The sequence below is a fragment of the Glandiceps talaboti genome, chromosome 14 (genome assembly GCF_964340395.1).
Source record: "Glandiceps talaboti chromosome 14, keGlaTala1.1, whole genome shotgun sequence".
NCBI classification, from domain to species: Eukaryota; Metazoa; Hemichordata; class Enteropneusta; family Spengelidae; genus Glandiceps; species Glandiceps talaboti.
Genome location: NC_135562.1, coordinates 9,240,134 through 9,262,033, shown reverse-complemented (window position 1 = coordinate 9,262,033; position 21,900 = coordinate 9,240,134). Strand labels below are relative to the sequence as shown.

The following is a 21,900-nucleotide window of genomic DNA, read 5'->3' as shown; positions in this document are numbered from 1 at the left end:
AGGTTTAAGATTTCCCCCACCACCGCCCCACCCCACCCCCTCAGTTACTGAAGTACCCAAATCTCTGCAAAAACAGAGCAAAAGATCAAGAGTACATATAATTTAAATATCACATAGACTTGTCTGTTGACGTCAGTGAAAAATTGCGATTTGCTTCCATGAAATTTTTTGAGTGAGTAGAAATTATAATTTGATATTATGAACCCAGAGTCTATGAACATTCATTTTCGTGTAGAATTTAACGATTATAAATAATATGAATAAGTACTTACACTAAAGACATTTATATCTGTGTACTCTTGTGTGTAAATATGATTTTTACACATAGACTCAATATAATCAATAACAGTTTATGATTATAGCCTTTATTATAACACATTATGTGTATGTTCATGTATCCTTCAGTGATTGGCTTAGATCGTATCATGTGGTATGGACTAGTGACTCATAGTGACCTCAATTTGCATATAAAAACTACATGTATTTTTGTTCTACATTTTTGTATTTTCATGTTCAATATTCATATAGCTCAGAAATCTTAGTCGGGATTTGCTTTGACTAGAGGAAGAATATGTGTTTGAGAATGTGTTGTGGTATAAAACACTTATTACCTTGCCTTATTCGGGCACTAGTCGACATCATATTACCCCTCATGCTGTTATGTAGAAACTATTAAATAGTTGCTATACAACAGCTCTCATGATAATAGATGTCTACTACATGTAGTTCCTGCATAGCCAGGCAATAAGTGTATGATAATTAATATCATGATTTTGTAGCTACAGTTACACTGTAATTGCTTTCAGTTCATGCACGTAGGTCTTTATTTAGTCTTTTGATATCTGTAAAAATGTTCTGTTCGATTTGTGTATTTTTTTGAAATATCAAATTATTGTATAAGTGTGTGTGTCTATAATCTTCAAATTACACTGAATTTATATCTTTGAGATTGTAAAGATCGTATTTGTTTATTTTTAGGTACGAACTTCGGATCAGGTACCTCCCAAAGAGTTTTTCCGATATGTTTGAAAAAGATAAAGTGACGTTCTTCTATTTCTATGATCAGGTATGTATTAGATTGTGATACTCCGTGTTCTTAATATTTATTGTGGTTGACCACAAAGGGGAATGTGTCTCCAGGAAATAAAAGTGTTTTCATAAACTTTGGGAGAGTTATTTCATTATTTGTCATCACATAAAACACCAAATTGAAACTCTATTTCACCTCTATTGTTCTCTTGCAGTGGTCCAGTGTTGCATCATGGGTATTAACAGACATGCATATGTATTAGATGAGCAATGAATATTCATGACTCCTCAGTGCTTAGTACATACAAATAGTCATAAATATCACTGTTCATGTAATGCATATACATGTCTGGTAAGTCCCATGAAGAAACAGTGGGGCACTGCTAGAGTTTCAGTTTGGTTTCTTGCCAATCGCATGAAATTTATGGTATGCGAAATCATGAATTGACTCTCCAGAATCCAAAGTTTTTGAAAAAGTGTGGCATTTCCTTTTAGATGAGGAATAAACGGTTATCATTAATAGCGATACACATGGTAGGTAGTACACGAATCAGTCAATGAAATTTGTCTATAAAACAACTCCATGAATTTCTAAAAATGAAATCATCTGAAATGAGACGAGGTAGTATTTGCAGTTACTCTGATGCTGTGCCCCTGACTTTTAGGTCCAAATTTGCTTTTCAATAGCACTCCTACACCTAGTGGCCAGTTTATACAATCTTTTGTCTTTCTTTAGCACTGATCATAATGACTGAATGAGAGACTTTCTTATTGAAGTTTTTAATCAATTTTGCCATGGCAGTTTCTTGCACAAGATGGACATTTGATTTGGCCAATGATTCTATGGTAACAAATTCTTTCTTGTTGATGTTTCCTATTAGGTTCGTAATGACTATCTTTTTTGATGTTTTCTATTAGGTTCTTAATGACCATCTTTTGATGTTTTCGTTTAGGTTCGTAATGACTATCTTGCACACATAGCAGAGACTGTAGACCAAGACATAGCAATTCAGTTGGGATGTCTGGAAATCAGGAGATTTTTTAAAGATATGCCACAGATGGCATTGGATAAAAAAGCCAATTTTGAATATCTAGAGTAAGTGATTCATTAATTCTTGTACAGTATTAAATTAAGTATCGAAATGAATTTAGTCCAGATTGTAACACACTTTGATGTGTCTAAGAATATAACTTCTCCCACCTGATTGCTTCTGACTACCAAGATAAACATCTGCCACTTAATTTATGTCATATACAATGTAGATTCCAACCTCTCACTTTGAACCCCCTAAGTAAGTCATAAAATGGCATCTTCTCACTTTCTGCTACCTAAGTAAGTCATAGAAAGTGCATAATTATGTTCTCTCTTGTCTTTTATGAACAAGTTCACACAGATTTCGCCTTGTACACACCTTTTGACATACTTTAGCGAGTTTCATTTTCTAGTCATTTTTTCCACTCAAAACACGAGGAAAAAGAAATGTTGAGAGCATTTTATTGTAAATGCTCAGTTTAAGGTTTGACCCCTTCCATCCCCTACCCCAGCAGTCAGTCAAGTACTGTCCCAGGTGACAAACATTGTATTATTCAAAACATTGTCAAAATATTGTTGCAGTTGCTAAAGAATATTTCTAGCAGATGTTAAGTTACAATTTTCCTGACAAAATAACAAAAATTACCCTGTTTTAAATGATTTTTTGTCTATCTGTAAGTCATGCTAATATAAATCATTCTCCTGTCAATTCAGAAAAGAAATTGGTATGAAGAGGTTTTTACCCAAAGTTGTTCTAGAAAATGTTAAGGTAAGAGAAAATATCAAAATCATAATATTTGCATATTGTCACAGTTTCCCCGAGCCATGCTCCCCTGAGTATGCTGCACTGTAAAATCAGGTTTGTTGGTTATGGAGAGAAATAGTACCTGATCTTCACTAAGCTGTATTAAATTTGGAGCTGATGCATGGCTGACAATCAAACCACTGCTACCATTGACCACCAATTGCATGGTTGCTCGTCAAAGAAGTGCACTTCAGGATTGAAATTCTGGTAACATACTGTGTGATCAAGATGGCTGCCGTCTTCTTCTTCACAAGACATGCTCAGGCAGGAATTTTCATGTAAACGAATTTCGCCATGATATATTGAGTAAAATTTGCATGATATTATATACATTTATTGCCTGGCTATGAGGGCACTAGTAGACATCTATTACCCGAGAACTGTTATGCAACCATTATTTCCCAATGCTGAAAGCATGAGTGGTAATATGGTGTCGACTAGTGCCCGAATAAGGCCAGGTAATAAGTGTTTTATAACACATCATATTCTTTGGCAAATATACTTTCCAGATTCAAAGCAAATAACCAGTAGAACTACTGTGCTACTGTAATAGTGCCCTAGGGAAAATAGGAAATGAATATTGCCCTATATATGCAAATTGAGGTCACTATGGGTCAATAGTCCATACCATGTGATATGATCTAAGCCAATCACTGATGGCTATATTAAAACAATGTGTTAAAAAGTAGTGATAAAATACTTTGAGTTTGGAAAGTTCCAGCGACATTTAATGTATGGGCAAAGGCAAAGTATACAGGTACTTGGAACAAAAGGATAATCAAAGTAACATTTGGTAGTGGTTTTTGACATATTTATAATAATTTAAACTGTTTTTGTATTTTCTTTCAGCCCAAGAATCTTCGTAAACTTATATTACACTACTTTAAACACTACAGTGGTCTTTCAGAGGAACATTGTGTTTATAAATTCTTTGAACTTCTAGCGACAGTAACAAGATTTGACCAAGAGAAGTTCAAATGTGCCTTAGGTGTAAGTATCTCCTGGATATACATAGACTTGACTTTTTAACTTGTTTTCTATCACTCATCAAAATACTGTTGCAGGATATACTGTATTGTACCATGCACAAGCCAAGTTGAACAAAAATTATGGAATATACACTCTGGTTGTTCTAGATCACAGCATCGTGCGTCTATGTCATGACAACGCGTATCTGCATCACTGATATTACTGGTGCTGGTATAATTATGTTATTGTCCAATATTTTTCTTAATTCAGCCGGAAAATACTTGTGACCTAAGGGATGTCACTACTCAACTAGCAACGCATAGTGACAAAGGCCTGTTAGGTCACTCATATTTTCCTGGATGAACGAAGAAAAATATTGGGAAATAATATTTAATCATGAGTGAAAATAACTTCTGTATGTCCTGCCATCCATTGTGAGGCTGTGGAGTTCTGTCATATTATGTACATAATCATGATATTATTACTGACTTTGTTAGTGGCCACCGTACCATTCTATACTTACTTTTTTAGTGGCCACCGTACCATTCTATACTGACTTTGTTAGTGGCCACCGTACCATTCTATACTGACTTTGTTAGTGGCCACCGTACCATTCTATACTGACTTTGTTAGTGGCCACCGTACCATTCTATACTGACTTTGTTAGTGGCCACCGTACCATTCTATACTGACTTTGTTAGTGGCCACCGTACCATTCTATACTGACTTTGCTAGTGGCCACCGTTATCATTACTGACTTTGTTAGTGGCCACCGTTATCATCACTGACTTTGTTAGTGGCCACCGTACCATTCTATACTTACTTTGTTAGTGGCCACCGTTATCATCACTGACTTTGTTAGTGGCCACCGTTATCATTACTGACTTTGTTAGTGGCCACCGTACCATCACTGACTTTGTTAGTGGCCACCGTACCATTCTATACTGACTTTGTTAGTGGCCACCGTACCATTCTATACTTACTTTGTTAGTGGCCACCGTACCATTACTGACTTTGTTAGTGGCCACCGTACCATTCTATACTGACTTTGTTAGTGGCCACCGTACCATTACTGACTTTGTTAGTGGCCACCGTACCATTCTATACTGACTTTGTTAGTGGCCACCGTACCATTACTGACTTTGTTAGTGGCCACCGTACCATTCTATACTGACTTTGTTAGTGGCCACCGTACCATTACTGACTTTGTTAGTGGCCACCGTACCATTCTATACTGACTTTGTTAGTGGCCACCGTACCATTCTATACTGACTTTGTTAGTGGCCACCGTACCATTCTATACTGACTTTGTTAGTGGCCACCGTACCATTCTATACTGACTTTGTTAGTGGCCACCGTACCATTCTATACTGACTTTGTTAGTGGCCACCGTACCATTCTATACTGACTTTGTTAGTGGCCACCGTACCATTCTATACTGACTTTGTTAGTGGCCACCGTACCATTCTATACTTACTTTGTTAGTGGCCACCGTACCATTCTATACTTACTTTGTTAGTGGCCACCGTACCATTCTATACTTGTCCCATTTCTTGATATTACGTGATAATAAAGTTTATCTTGTGTTATCTTAACAGACTGGTTGGAGTATATCAGTAGAGCTTGTGATATCAACTAAAGATGGCATTAGTTGTCTCACAGACAAAGCTACAAATGTAAGTATCATCATTAGAGTGCGTTTGTCCCTCCACTCTTGGGCAATTGAAAAAAATTGAAAAAATGAAGAAAATGAAAAGTTAGTCGTGATGTAAGTTAAACTAGAATACTGATTACCATGGTAACATTGTTTTGAGTACTGTGTGAAAGATGAATAGAGTGAAATGTAATGATGCACCAGTGCAGCAGTTACCATGGTAACCCACATATTACATTTGCTATATGATGGATAATTATTTTAATGGTTGATGACAGGGACACACTCAGTTATTGTGGCCTTACAGGACATACTCAGTTACTGTGGCCTTACAGGGACATACTCAGTTATTGTGGCCTTACAGGGACACACTCAGTTACTGTGGCCTTACAGGGACACACTCAGTTACTTTGGCCTTACAGGACATACTCAGTTACTGTGGCCTTACAGGGACACACTCAGTTATTGTGGCCTTACAGGACATACTCAGTTACTATGGCCTTACAGGGACACACTCAGTTACTGTGGCCTTACAGGACATACTTAGTCACTGTGGCCTTACAGGGACACACTCAGTTATTGTGGCCTTACAGGACATACTCAGTTACTGTGGCCTTACAGGGACACACTCAGTTACTGTGGCCTTACAGGGACATACTCAGTTACTGTTACAGATTTGTAAGAACACCAAGTATTGATGTGGAAGAGCATCATGTGTAATTTTTTGTTTATTATAGCCAACACACATGGCAGATTTTAGTCAAGTGGTATCTTTACAAGTCACTGCAACTGAAAATGAAAGAAAGGGAATCCTACAACTCAAAATAGCTGGTGCTAACGAAGTAAGTTACAAATATTATCATGTTACTATAGATAAAACAGCCACACTAAATGATGGGTTTCTTTAGTAAGTATGAAGGGTTTTACAGTAAATTGAAATATCAGCTTAAATCGTACTGGTATTGTTGCGGGCTGGCTTAGATTGTTCAGTAAGCTGAGAATGTCAAAGTTTGGTCATTTAAATATGCCATATTTCGGTTATCCTAAAGACAAGAGATTTCATGTTTTGGCCACTATTAGCGCTGTTCGCAGGCCCTTTTTTAGGCTGGAAATGAGGGCCAAAGTAGTTAAGGATTGTAGCATAAACAGACACAAAGTTACTACTCATATTTCATGTTGTTTTGGCTGTACTAGTTTTCTAGTGACTACTTGTTTTTAAAACATACCTAACAGTTACTGTAAGGTCCTGAATTGAATGATCTATTCACTGTTTCCTGCATCACCATGATGAATATTTTAACCATGCATCGTTTTGACAACTCTGGGGCACCCTGTTGTGATGCGTTACCTGTGAAATGGCGGAAACTTTTGTAACTGGAATATGACATATTGAAACCTCCTCCATGTTCCTTGTAACTTGATAAGTGAGTTATTGGATGGAAAATTAAGCTCATTTTAACCGAGTAGTGTCGACAATTTGTATTGTTACAACATAACATTCTTTTACCATAGTGATAACTTGTTGCTGTTTGTATTCATTTGTTTTCATTATGCGTGATTATAAAACTTTCGTCAATGAATGTCATGATATGAGGCACAAAAAATAAGCACTCTTGTTCAACCCAGTGAATACTTTGTTTTGCAACAGTACTATGCAAAATTTCAATAACAAAAATGCAACCTATCTGAAAAATTACCCCCTGAAAGAACAAATGTTGACTTTCTTAGCTTACATTAATCTTTGACAATATAGAAAGAGTTTGATCATATAGAAAGAAAATATGGTATAATGTAAGATTTGGGGATATAGTTGAAGGTAGTAAATAGATTGTACTGCTGTTGCAAACTTGTAGAAAATTCTCTAGCATGTCCCCTTTTAGTGTGGCTGTGTTTTTAAAATCTTTACTTGGGTTTGTATTAAAATAGCAAGTTAACAGGAACCTGGTGTAGAGTGTGTTTTAATTAGACTCAACCAAAAACATCGGTATCGCTTCATTTCATTCCCAGTAAATCAATCATCCATGGATTGTCTTCCTCACTAAATTTTTTATGATAATAATTATCAATATTATAAAATTTAAAAATCTCTTCGTGTGCCTTTTAGACAGTAGATCTTCCATGATTCTGTAAGTCCTTTTGACTTTCTAGCATAATGTAGGGGAACTAAAGGTGGATATTTCTTTTTAAAAACAGCTGAAGTGAATAGTACTCTCTGTGAATGTAAAACTCAGCATTGTCACTAGCATGTTTTTTCTTCTTGCCTTCTCTCTCATTGTTTATTTTGAGGCCAGGAGTTTTGATTCCCATCCATCCATCCATCCATGCATGGCTTGTATTTGTAATGTGGTGTTCATTTCATGATTGTCCTTTACCTTTCATTGGTTGGGAATAAATTAAGTGTGGTAAACATCTGGTGTTTTATGCATATTAGGAAAGTGTGAATCACAAGTGATGTCATCTCAAAACTATAGGGAATCATTACTGGGCTGGTTTCACCAAGACATTTGTTTTGATAATCGCTATCAACTTAATGATTTAGGGTGAGAAAATAACAGCTTGGTAACTTATTCAACTTTGAAATCTTGTAAAGAAGCTCTACTGCACTTGACATGTGTTCAGTCATTTTGGAGATTTCCTGCAAAGGTGTATGGGAAAAGCTCCCCGGTGATGACATTATTCCTGCAAGGGTTTATGGGAAACCCCCTGATGTTAACATCAAATTTATCACCATCTCTTTGTCTTGTAAGTGAGATGTCAGCATCTGGTCCCATAGACCCATGCAGGAAATGCCCAAAATGGCTGAACACATGTCAAGTGTAGCAGAGCTTCTTATAACAAATGTTTCAAAGTTGAGTAAAGTTACTGAGGGGTTATTTATCACCGAAAATCATACGTAAGTTGATAAACCCCAAAACTTTTTTGAAATTTGACAGTAGTAGGGTAAAATAGTGCATGTATTCGTTCTTAATATTAACACCAATGGGAAATAAGTCACACAACAATATGTCCCTGATCAATGAAAGGACCTACTGCATGTCATTCTCGGTAAAATTGAGACTTCTATTTTTCCCTGCATGATATAAGATAATTTCTAACTCCAAGCCATGCCATATTATTTTAGTTTCCCTGCAACTACTGTTCTCATGGGAAGTGTTCACATTGTATCCAAGTAAGTATCGCATGCTACAATGTCACCAAAAAATTGCCACTCTTTTATTTTCTACGCCACAATGCTACAATGTCACCAAAACATTGCCACACTGTTTTCTATACCGCAATGCTACTATGTCACCTATTTCCACTCTTTTGTTTGTTGTGCCACTATGCTACACTGTCACCAATACATATAATTGCCGCACTGTGTTTTTGTAAGCCACTATGCTACAATTTTATAAATAAATTGCCACTTTCTATTTCTGTGCCACAGTGCTACACGTCACCAATTTCCATTCTTTGTTTTGTGTGCCACTGTGCTACAAATCAATGTCACCTGTTATTGCTGCACTGTTTTTCTATAAATTATGCAACAGTGTCACTAAAATTGTTAGTTTGTTTTACTGTACCACTATGCTACAATGACCCTGTCCTCCACATAAACTCTGAATCAAGTCAAAGTACATGCCCTTGATTCCTCATACAGCAAAATTGGTTTCAAACCAATATTTGATTTTAGATCACTGTTCAAATAAATTCAAAATCCGTTTTTGACAGAACTTTGCATAGCATGGTTGTGCACTATCTTTCAAGCACTGTTAACACTTGTTTGACATGTATTTTAAAGAAGATTATTTGCTGCTAAATGATCATTGTTGAATGAAGTGGAATCATAGCTCTGACCTACAGTACTTTGTGACTCAAGTCATTAAATTAAATAAATTGTAAAAGTCTGGTGTCATCAAAGATAAAGGTCAAAATAATACCCAAATTAGGTCATGTCAAATCCAATATGGCTGCCAAATATGCATCTTATTTTGGCTGTCATTTTTATGGTCTTTTTCTTTCTGTTGCTATGCATCATAGCTTTGATTGTCTTTGTTTTCTGTTGCTATGCATCACATTTTGGCAGTTATGGTCTTTGCTTTCTGTTGCTGTGCATCACATTTTGGGAGTCATTTCTATGGTCTTTGTTTTCTGTTGCTATGCATCACATTTTGGCAGTCGTTTCTATGGTCTTTGTTTTCTGTTGCCGTGCATCACATTTTGGGAGTCATTTCTATGGCCTTTGTTTTCTGTTGCTATGCATCACATTTTGGCAGTCATTTCTATGGTCTTTGTTTTCTTTTGCTATGCATCACAGCTTTGATGGTCTTTGTTTTCTGTTGCTATGTATCACATTTTGGCAGTCATTTCTATGGTCTCTGTTTTCTGTTGCTATGCATCACATTTTGGCAGTCGTTTCTATGGTCTTTGTTTTCTGTTGCTATGCATCACATTTTGGCAGTCATTTCTATGGTCTTTGTTTTCTGTTGCTATGCATCACATTTTGGCAGTCATTTCTATGGCCTTTGTTTTCTTTTGCTATGCATCACAGCTTTGATGGTCTTTGTTCTCTGTTGCTATGCATCACATTTTGGCAGTCATTTCTATAGTCTTTGTTTACTGTTGCTATGCATCACATTTTGGCAGTCGTTTCTATGGTCTTTGTTTTCTGTTGCTATGCATCACATTTTGGCAGTCATTTCTATGGTCTTTGTTTTCTGTTGCTATGCATCACATTTTGGCAGTCATTTCTATGGTCTTTGTTTTCTTTTGCTATGCATCACAGCTTTGATGGTCTTTAATAGTTCTCTTGCTATGCATCACATTTTGGCAGTCATTTCTATGGTCTCTGTTTTCTGTTGCTATGCATCACATTTTGGCAGTCATTTCTATGGTCTTTGTTTTCTTTTGCTATGCATCACATTTTGGCAGTCATTTCCATGGTCTTTGTTTTCTGTTGCTATGCATCACATTTTGGCAGTCATTTCTATAGTCTTTGTTTTCTGTTGCTATGTATCATATTTTGGCAGTCGTTTCTCTGGTCATTGTTTTCTGTTGCTATGTATCACATTTTGGCAGTCATTTCTATGGTCTTTGTTTTCTGTTGCTATGCATCACATTTTGTCAGTCATTTCTATGGTCGTTGTTTTCTGTTGCTATGCATCACATTTTGGCAATTGTTTTCTGACTAAAAGGTGCACTCTTTGGTATCTTTATTATACACCCTCACATTTGCTGTTTGAAAGAATGAGATTTCACTCTAAACTAATATGTTATAAAAACTAATAATGTTATTCAATAGTTGGTCCTAGTACATCAATTCCTTACGATAGGAAATTGATTTTGAGAAACAATGCTGATCATGAAATTTTATCACCATGTGTTGATGATATTTACATTGTATTGTTTTTTTTTTGCTGTTTCCAGTACATTTCATTCACAAATATCCTGTGTTTTGACCATTTTAGGTATTATTCCCCCAAATTTTGGTTTGTTCAGCCGTGAACAATACAAGTGACCTAAGGGGCCTTGTCACTTTGAGTCGATAGACAAGCTCTGACAGCACCCTCTGGCTTAGGTGACAGGTATTTTCTGGCTGAATGAAGAATATTGGAGAATAATACTATTATATCTCCAGCATATTTTATGAAAAATTGGGAAAAATGATAATTTTAAATGTTTTGACTCACATTTCAGCAAAACAGAAAGAAATATGTAGATGTGAATTGTCATAATGTAAAACGACAGGGGTATAAAACCCATATTTTTTTGTCTGAACTGGTTCAACCTGGGTTGTATGTGTTAAACTATCTATGAATATATTAATTTGCATAAATGTCTTTTCATGTGCTTTCTGTGTTCATTTGACAAAATTTCTTTCAAATGTCCTTTTAACGTTTTAGTATTTTTTAATTTGACATCATCATGTTTATCGCTATGTATGTACTTACATTTCATTGTGAGTTTATGTCCAAATATGATGCTATGTGGCCGATATTGAACACTAGATTTGAAGAGCATGCATGTTTCTATGATGTGCTGTTACTAACACTTTAATTGTGTGTTGATGTTGTCTATGTAATTGCCTTGACTTCAGATTTTCCAACGCTTAGTGACTTAGAGGAACCATATGGGATGACTTCCTAATTTGTCTGGCAATTCTTCCCTGGTCATTTGCTATTTCTTTACTCCACAGAAAGATAGAAATACTAACCAGCATACATGTGTGATTGTGCAATGTGGCTGTCATGTTGTGTGAAAATACATACTTTACACATACACATTGTTACAGGAGTTACAGGGCTTTAGGTTCTTCACCAACAAGAATTTATTTTACTGTTTGACAATTCACTGTGGCCTGACCTTTGTCATCAAGGTCAAATGTCACAGTCACATCACATCACATCACATCACATTCACTGTGTGGTTCAAATGTCCAGAACTATGTGTACTGACCAACTCACTGTGACCTGACCTTTGTAATCAATGTCAAATGTCAGAGTCACAGTCACACCACATCTTACTAACTGTGTGGTTCAAGTGTCCAGAACTATGTGTGCACACACATGTGATTTGAATTGTTTGTTTGTTTGTTTAATCTGAAGTTGTGTTGCATAGAAATAGATAAATGCATTTTGCTTTTCAAGTTCCATATGTATGATGACACTGTCTAATCCTAAATATTCTGAGATTGTTTGCATTGACCTTCAATTACACATTTACACTTCAATTTTAGGCCTGGAATAAAAATGTTGAACTTCTCATGCACCTAATCTAATTGTATTGAAGTCGACACAAGTATATTAAATAAGACTTCAGAATAAGACATCAGATCTAATCTGTCAAGTTGAATGCAAAAATGAATAGCTTAGAGGGTCTAATTTCATATACACAGCTTTAAGGGGTCACATCAATATGGCAGACCGTAGCAGATTTTTTTTGATTCAGAAATGAAAGCAGAAAGAAATGTTGTTCTATGAAGATGAATTAAATTCAACATGAGAATGATGCACAATGTGGATGTTGCCACCCTACTTTTGAAGATGACATAACTGCTAATGATAGTTGCATTGAATTACTGTTATTTTGAATGAGATTCAACATGACAAAAGTTTGATGTTTATTGTGCGTCACACTTCTGTCGAATTTTCCAGCAGGCAGTGTCAAAATTGATCACCTGACCTTAAATATAATATTGCTGCAGCTAATTGCAATAAGCCCTTAAACCTGTCATGTCACCTAAATGAATAATTAGATTAGGTACTTCAGAAGGTCGACATTATATTCCGGTTCTTATTCCTGCATAATCGTAAACCACACCCTCTGTTATGGCACCGTCCAATTTCGCAGTGTCGCGGAACAAATAACAGCTCTGGTTTGCGAGAATGTATTCTTGTTTCTTTTTGTATTGCGTCATGTTATATATAGATCGAAAGATGTGTATTTGTTTCCACTTATGTAACCACAAGCTTATGTAATCAGAAGTTGAAGCATGTGGTTACGTATAAGTGGAAACAAGGAAGGTGCTTTCAGTCCAATATTGGTACCACTCCATATCAACTTAAACTTGAACTCCCTGCAGACTTTCATTCAAACAGACTTGTTGTGAAACTGTTTATACAACATAGATTGATTGTACAGTTTTGTCAGCTGACTTAGACAAACTATTGAAGTCATTTGAATTCTTTGGTCAGGATCCCTTTATACCAAGTAAAAATACCAGGATGTACAATCCAGGGTCATCAAAGGTCACATAGACCCAGTATGATAGTGACAGAGGTCAGAGGTCAGAGGTCAGAGTAGGATTAGAATTTGTGTAAGAAAGACAGTTGTCTGGCAGCGGAATAGGTAAGTTGGTTCTCAGCAAAACATATGCTAGACCCTGGGATTGAATCATGGGCCTTTAATGAGTCCGAAAATGACAATTTCACAAACTTAGCACTGATGGAAGAACCAGGGATTGAATTGTTGGCTTTTAATTTATCAAGTAATGACAACTTCACATACAAACTTAGCACAAATGCGACAACCTGGGATTGAATCATGGGCCTTTATTGAGTCAGATAAATGACAATTTCACATACAAACGTTTTTCTTGTTTTAGGCTGTGTATATTACTACACCTTCTGTGTTCATTGCGGATGATATGGCCGATTTGATTGATGGTTACTGTCGGATTGCATCTAGTACACAGCAATCATTTATTGCACGTCCACAGCAAGGTAGGACAATATGTGTCACACTGACATGACAGCTCATCCATTTCAAATGTTTTTTTTTTCAAAGGCAGACTTCTTCTTTTCTTTCTATGACATTCTGTCTCTGTGTACTACTACATGTGTATAAATGTCTGAATATATTTCACAGTGCCTTGTGTTTTTCGTGGTTTGAATTAGTAATTATAAATGTTGTGGTTTAGTGTGTCTTGTGTATACTGATGTGAAGTGTTATATTGGTGGTGATTGCAGTGTTATACTAACACATAGTTGTGATAATGACATCAGTTTGAGAGAGAGAGAGAGAGAGAGAGAGAGAGAGAGAGAGAGAGAGAGAGAGAGAGAGAGAGAGAGAGAGAGAGAGAGAGAGAGAGAGAGAGAGAGAGAGAGAGAGAGAGACAGAGAGAGAGACAGAGAGAGAGAGAGAGAGAGAGAGACAGAGCGCGCGCGCGAGAGAGAGAGACAGACAGAGACAGACAGAGACAGAGACAGAGAGACAGACAGACAGACAGACAGAGAGAGAGATAGAGAGACAGAGACAGAGAGACAGGCAGAGAGACAGACAGATAGAGGAAGAGAGAGACAAGGAGAGACAGAGAGATACAGAGAGAGAGACAGTCAGACCCAGAGAGTCAGGCAGGCAGACAGAGACAGACAGACTGTTGGACAGACAGGGACTGACTGACTGACTGATTGCCTGTCGGAAGACATGATGAGGCAGACAGAAAATGACAGATGAACAGAGAGCCAGATACAGATAGAGAAATAAACAGATATGACAAGCAAATCAGTGCACACAGATGGGTAGAGAGATAGAGTGACAATTGTGAAGAGTGAATGATGTAGTATACTAAGTCAATTCACATGACATCACACTCATCTTAGTTGCCATAGTAACATGATCTAATCTTATCAGTTCAACCCACTGCATTACCACGGAGAACTGATGATATTGTAAGAGCATCTTGTAAGTAATCTCACATCTCACCAATTTTCTCATGAGGTCAAATGCTAAGGTCAAAGTTCAATTTTTTTATAAGTTTTCACTAATCCCTTCATGTAGTATGTTGTCACATTATGACAAGTATTTTTTGAGTAACTTTTTTTTTCATACCAGTGTTTTTGTTAAGATGGTATGCAGGTAAAATATTTGTGAACAGACCTTGCTAAATTTACGAGGGTTCCATAAGTCAAGATTGCCCTTGCATCAAAATTTCACTGGAAACATCTCCATTTCTATTTTACCTGATGCCTAAAGTCACTAACAAAAACACTGTTATGTATGGTATATATGTACACTCAACCAGTTTTCCCATCTATATAAAATCGACATCTTAGATCTTACGTGTCTTAGCAACCACACTGCTTCAACTGTGCTAGCTGCTCATTTCCTCATTTGCATATGCATGCATAATTAATTAGACTAAATGTTAAAGATTCCTGGTAATCATTAGTGTGACCAGTCTTTTGTGTGCATCATCCTTAAAACCACAGTAGCTGTAACTGAAAGTGTTTCCCGCCACTGACAATTAAAATAGGCAGCACTTCATGGAGGACATTTCAGTCCTAATGATGTCAGAAATTGCAAATGACGCAATTGGGTGAATTGAAAAAATGCTTCATACAGAAAACCGTCAAAAAAGTGCTATGAAATGACTGTGGTGCATCACAAAAAAATATCTTGCAGTGTCGAATAATTATGGCCAACACTCGTGTCAGTCAAAAATATGTTTTCTCAATAGCGCCCTCAGTGGTGAAAATGGACAATCTTTTGTGTTTCTGATAACTAGCATACAACTCGTGTATTAATACAAGCAGAACAAGAGAAAGTCAACATGGACACAACAGAAATAGTGGCAACAGTCACAGCTATTGTGGATTTAATCAAGTCTTGTTTTAATCCTAACTTGCCTGATTGCACCTGCCTACTAAACGTGTATTTGTTTTATGCTTTTATTTGAATTCTTCTTAGCTACTGCTCTGCATGATACTGACGATGGTAACTCCCGTTTTGGTGAGACTGATTATTGTTTCTAGACAAACAGCACTAATGCAGTGTATGATGTATGCAGTTTTTACTTTTTAGGACATAGTTTTACCGATATGAAATTATTTCTTGTCTGGTATATACAATACCACATGATGTCTACATATTATTCTCCAATATTTTTCATCATCCAATAATGGGAAATTTGAGTGACTTAAGGGGCCTTGTCACTATTTCCTATTATATTATACCAGTATATTGATGGTGGAAATCGAGGGATCTGATTGGTCTAGACATAGAGCTAGCGCGTCTAAAACGAGTGATAATGCACTGCTGGTACGATAATGCACTGCTGGCACGCGTCCAAATTTTGTTCGTCTCCGAGCGTTGAGTTGTAGTCCGCCGTGATACTGATAGTGAACTCTTCGAATTGTCAGAGGAGGATTTTCTCTCAATGAGACAATATTTTATGAGAAATTATGAAGGAAATTTCGAAAGCAACCCAGTCATCGCGTATTTGTTCAAATCATCGCCTACTACATGTACTAAGGTCAAGGCGCTAGGCATGCACGAGATCGGTCGCGGTCCCAGCCTCGGCGCGGCTGGAGTGGAAACATTGGTGAGCTGTCCTGTCCTGTCATAAAAATGAAGCAAGTGAAAGAGCTTACACTGGCCGACTTACCATTAATCTAAATAGAAATTTGTCTGGGATCCTGTCCTAGAGTATCAGTCATCAATCCGAGAGGGAAATCCTCAAACCCGAAAATCTACTGACGTAACTTCCAGTAATATAAATACATTGTAAATATCAACCTGCCGCCATGCCTATCGTCTCACTTCACCGAGTCGCGAATTCGGCCGGGAACGATCGAAGCACGCTGTATTTAATAAACCACTTCAAGTTTATACCTTGAGTCAAACAGGTTGTTTATTCATCACTGTGCACTTTTAATGAGCCGATCAATGTACAGATTATCCCTAGAAACGACGAGCAGATAAAATAAATCCAGTCGCTGCACGACGTTCACATTGAGGCCAAGATCAGCTGTCTTGAAAAGCAGCGTTATTGTTATGCAAATTAGACACAGAGGCGCATATGAAACGAGAAAACGTTAGTTCTTATCTTGTTTCCGATATTTTCAATATACTGGTATAATATAATAGCGATAAACCACCCCCTGGGGAAGGTATACCACTCGGTTTTGACCAGTGAACTCAATATATGCACTCGCTATCGCTCGTGCATATATTTCGTTCACTGGTCAAAACCTCTTGGTATACCATCCCCAGGGGGTGGTTTATTGCTTAAATATTTCACTATCCTAACATTTTTCATCCAGCTATGGAAAAAATGAGTGACTTAAGGGGCCTTGTCACTTTCCTAATATTTCACTATCCTAACATTTTTCATCCAGCTATGGAAAAATATGAGTGACTTAAGGGGCCTTGTCACTATTTCCTAATATTTCACTATTTCCTAAATTATATATTTCATCCAGCTATGGAAAAAATATGAATGACTTAAGGAGCCTTGTCACTATTTTCTTTGTCCAGCAAAGGGAAATATGAGTGAGTTAAGGGTTCTTGTCACTATGAGTTGAAGACGATTAATGGCAAACCCCTTATGTTATGAGAGTAATTATTTAAAAATATTGGAGAATGATATGATTACACCCATATAGCATAATTTAAGAATAAATGGAGATTCTGGATGTTTTAATTCATACTCCAAGCAATGAAAAAGTGATGTAGGTACCTGTTGTCATGACGTTGAGCAACCGGAGTATCACACATTTTCTGTTTGAAAGTGTACAACTTGGCTTGCATGTTGTGTAAGAAACCACACATAAGATACACAGCACAACACAAGACAATACATCACAACACAACTCAAAATAACACAACACCACATGACATGACATGACATACAACTCAACACAAGACAAGAAAAGACAAGAAAAAACAAGACAAGAAAAAACAAGACAAGACAACGCAACACAACACAAACCTGTTTCTGAATAGTGCCCTCAGTGGTGAAAGTGTACAATCTTTTGTTTCTGATAACTTGACTACTAGTATTGCATATGCTGTGAAACATTACATGCTGCTGTAAGCAGAACAAGAGAAAGTCATGCTAAACACAGAACAGAAATAGAACAAAAATGGGGACATGCACCGACTTTAGGGTGGTTACCCAAGATGTTCTCTTGTGCTAGCTGGTGGTCCCTGGAGTAGGAATGGGTGGCGGTACTGGCTGTGATGAACACAGACACCATGAACCACTCAAAGATAGGAAAATACAAAAAAATATTATATTTAAACAATGAAAATAAAATACTGCTCTGAGATAACAGACACAAAAGAGATTGTATATATTAAGTAGAATTTATTGATCTCTATTTGAAGATGACAAATTAAATATATGGTGGATATTTTGTTTATATCATGTAAAATGTTTAGAGGCAAATAGTGTCAAGTGTAAAAATGGTATATTTTGATATGTTTATCACATTTGTAAACTGTATGATATTGTGATTTTTGGTTTCAGATATCGACAGAGCTCTACCTTCGTTACCTGGTGACAAGTAAGTCATTCAAATCATACCATAAATTACCTTTCTTCAAATACAGGACTTTCAAAAACCGTTCAGATTTTAGATTATTTCTCTGTTGACATTAACAGCTCAAGGTAACCCTTTCTGCCATTGATGTTAAAGAAACCCAGAATTTACCGATTCTCAAATGTTTGAATGAAGAAATTAATTCATGTGTGCTCAATCATTTTTGTGACGGGGGGGGGGGGGGGGGGGGGGGGCATAGGTTTAGGCTTGGTGAAAACAAACGTTTTGTTGATATATATGGACAACTTGTTGCTATGTGTGATGATGATGCAATGTAAAACAATTTTATTAACTATGGATATATCAAGACTGTAGTATGACTGTTGCTATGTAAGAATATATCATTGCTATGTAAAACAGCTCTTGCTGTGTAAAATGACGTGCTATGTGAGGATATATCATTGCAATGGGAAATTTTTGTTGCTATGTAAATTGACGTTGCTATGTATGAATATATAAAATTGCCATGTCAAACAATTTTGTTGCTATGTAGATATATTGCTATGCAATGACTTGCTATGTATGGGTATATCATTGCTATACTTGCCATGTATGTCATCTTTGTTGCTATGTAAAATAACTGTGTTGCTATGTATTATTTCTAGCTCACAAGTCTCTGTGACAAGGAGTGCACTAGGTGGAATGTCAAGAATGAAAAAGAGGCCATCAGCAAAATCAGGTAAGCGCAAATAAACAGCTACTGATATTTAAAGTTTATTCAGTCATAAAAGGAATTACTCAAAATTTGGAAAAAATCTTACGGTCACACTTTATGTAAACTTCTTAATACAATATGCACACCTCACAGATAAAAAGTCTCAAACTTCTGTTGTTAGTTTGCTCATGAAAACCCCCAAACCATCCCCAGTTAAAATCAAGGAAAACAGTGAGAGGTCAACATGCAAAGTTTTGAAATAGAGGTCAAAATGATAATAAATTAACCCATTTTAGAATCCAATATGGCTGCCAAATCCAATATGGCTGCCAATCCAATATAGCCGCCAAATACTGTAACTCATTGGAAAATAAATGATAGTTGATGTCCTTGACAACAAGATGGTGACCCTCTAAGTTTCTTATATATTTCAAAAGGACCGTAACAAGCTTTCATATGGCAAGGTTTGGAGAGATTTGAAGAACTTTGATTTTCAGGGAAATTCGCCCCAAGATGTATTCTATCTTAAATCTGTTTTTCGTTTTTTTAGATCATGACGACTATGCTGAGATAGTAGATGATGATGACTATGCAATGCCTGATGCTAAAGACTACGAAATAAAGAGAGAAAATGTCCAACTAGAGGCCATTATTGGAGAGGGTCAGTTTGGTGATGTTTACAAAGGAACTTTTAATGAAAAGGTTAGTTTACAAATATCACTTGATATCCTGTGCTTAGAATGAATCATAGTATTAGAGAGAAAGAGAGAGCGAGAGAGAGAGTTCAGATTCTGTTGTGTGATCACTAGTTTTATATGTAGATGAATGTTCCCTGAGGATTGTGTGCTGCCCATGGAGTTGAGACTTGATTCAATACATCGGCAAGAAAAAAACGAATGCCCAAATAACCATTAAATAGCACTACACTATGACCACCATGGTGGGGTGTTACTCATTACCATGACAACATAGGGACAGTACTTTGTAAGTCCGTGTCACTGTAAACAGCAATCTTTAAATCATCATTTTGGTTACTCTGCATTTTTTATGAATTGTTTTGTTGCCTTTTAGGATAATGATGCACTAGCCGTAGCCGTCAAGACATGTAAAGTGACTGGTTCAACTGTAGAAGCTCATGGAGAGAAGTTTTTAGAAGAAGCATGTACGTTTGTGTTAGTCTTTGTATCTCCCCATAGTTGAGGTCAGAGGTCAATCCTGTAGTGAATGCTCACAAAATTGAAATAATATGAAGTTAATTGTTAGTACATCTTGACTTATCAATGGATGGTTTGTCTGTTACCATTCCTGCCCAGTAGGACAGAGATGGATATGAAAGCCCACCCTCTTGTGGTCAGAAAATGCCCTAAGTATAGATTTAGTATACAAAAGTTAGTATATACTAGTTCCCCCTGTTGATGAGAAATCATTTGTAACTGTACCCTGTTATTGTCATTACAGCCAGTGACAGGCAAGTATTGACAAGTGGAACTTGTTACAAAAAGAGAAAGCAAACAACTGAATTGAATTAATAACACTTAGTGTAGCATGTTGGAAGGAAAGAGCCAAATATTATATATCATTTGATAGGGGACGGTACTTCCAACATGCTGTGCCAAATTTTATTAATCCAATTCAGTTGTTTACTTTCCCTGTTGTAACAAGTTCCACTTGTAAATGATTACCTGTCACTGGTTGTATTGATTAAATGCACATGACAAATCTGTCTTTGGTGTTGTTTTCTAACTAATCAGAGTAAATCGTATAAAGTACTTTACATCTGCTGTGAGATGTTATAACTGTATTCAGATGTTGTACATGCATGTTTTGGGTTTTCCACCTCCATATGATAGCATACAACACAATTTTGGCTGGTTTCCCTGCTCACAGGAATAAATATACTCTGACTAAAAAAATTTGACAATGGAAGGACAACAGATATTATAATCACTGTGTATGTTTCCTTCCAGATATTATGAAGCAGTTTGATCATCCACACATTATAAAATTATTAGGTGTTTGTACGTCGGATCCGAAGTGGATTGTCATGGAGTTAGCACCATTGGGAGAGGTGAGATATTAGATGGATTGTCCTTGTATCATGATGTATTTTCAAATTTGTACATCAGACCCTTGGCCCTTAGAGAATTGCTATGTATAGTACTTTGGCACATGTATAATGAAAATGTTGCCATATATGAAAACATCGTTGTTATGAATGTAACCTATGTTGCTATGCACGAAACCTTTGTTGCTATGACAGGTATCTCCCAGTATGTCCCTGTCTATAAGTTTGTAAGTTCCTCATATTATGCAATGGTTGTAGATCAGTTGCTGAGAGGATTAGTACATTGGTGGCTGTATGATGAATATGTTGCTATGTATGAAAACTTTGTTGCTATGAATGGTGTCAGTGATGCTATATGTGTAATTTCAAAATGATTTGAAGATAAAAGGACATCAGAGCCTTAGGATTGCTCTTTATGGTACATTGGTGGCTGTATGATGAATATGTTGCTATGTATGAAAACTTGGTTGCTATGGATGCTGTCTATGTTGCTATGTGTAAGTTTGTAAGTTCCCAGTATTATAAAATGGTTTTAAAAACCCTACATGATTTTTCTGTATTACTATGTATATGATTTCTTTGTTGCTCTTACTAGCCTCCAAATTTATTGCTGTGTATGATAATTTTGTTACTATGTTTCTATGTTTAACTTTGTTACTATGTATCATTATGGTGTTGCCATGTATATTGACATTGTTGCTATGTAATTTTCCCTTTCAGATGAGGACTTATTTACAGACTCGCAAGTATGAGTTGGACCTGGCTGTCTTGATGTTGTTTTGTTATCAACTGAGTACAGCATTGTCATATCTAGAAAGCAAGAAATTTGTACATAGGTAAAACATGCTGTCAACTTGATAGTTTGAACAGAAACTGTGACATTTATA

At 36.5% G+C, this 21,900-nt stretch overlaps 1 protein-coding gene across 5 annotated transcripts in view; it reads left to right on the top strand.

Moving 5' to 3' along the window:
- The window catches only part of LOC144445451 (focal adhesion kinase 1-like), a 57,131-nt gene that overhangs the window by 23,549 nt on the left and 11,682 nt on the right, over positions 1-21,900 (top strand). The window contains exons 4-18 of one of the 5 annotated variants that reach the window (XM_078135000.1): positions 979-1,066; positions 1,983-2,125; positions 2,777-2,831; positions 3,717-3,857; positions 5,435-5,512; positions 6,228-6,332; positions 8,612-8,659; positions 13,574-13,691; positions 15,658-15,699; positions 18,221-18,257; positions 18,899-18,972; positions 19,499-19,650; positions 20,020-20,110; positions 20,916-21,016; positions 21,734-21,849. In XM_078135000.1, coding sequence (XP_077991126.1) covers positions 979-1,066; positions 1,983-2,125; positions 2,777-2,831; positions 3,717-3,857; positions 5,435-5,512; positions 6,228-6,332; positions 8,612-8,659; positions 13,574-13,691; positions 15,658-15,699; positions 18,221-18,257; positions 18,899-18,972; positions 19,499-19,650; positions 20,020-20,110; positions 20,916-21,016; positions 21,734-21,849 — 1,389 coding nt within the window. Of the gene's footprint in view, positions 1-978; positions 1,067-1,982; positions 2,126-2,776; positions 2,832-3,716; positions 3,858-5,434; positions 5,513-6,227; positions 6,333-8,611; positions 8,660-13,573; positions 13,692-14,601; positions 14,653-15,657; positions 15,700-18,220; positions 18,258-18,898; positions 18,973-19,498; positions 19,651-20,019; positions 20,111-20,915; positions 21,017-21,733; positions 21,850-21,900 lie in introns of all 5 variants that reach the window. The other 4 variants (XM_078134999.1, XM_078135001.1, XM_078135003.1 and 1 more) reach the window with 4 other exon arrangements.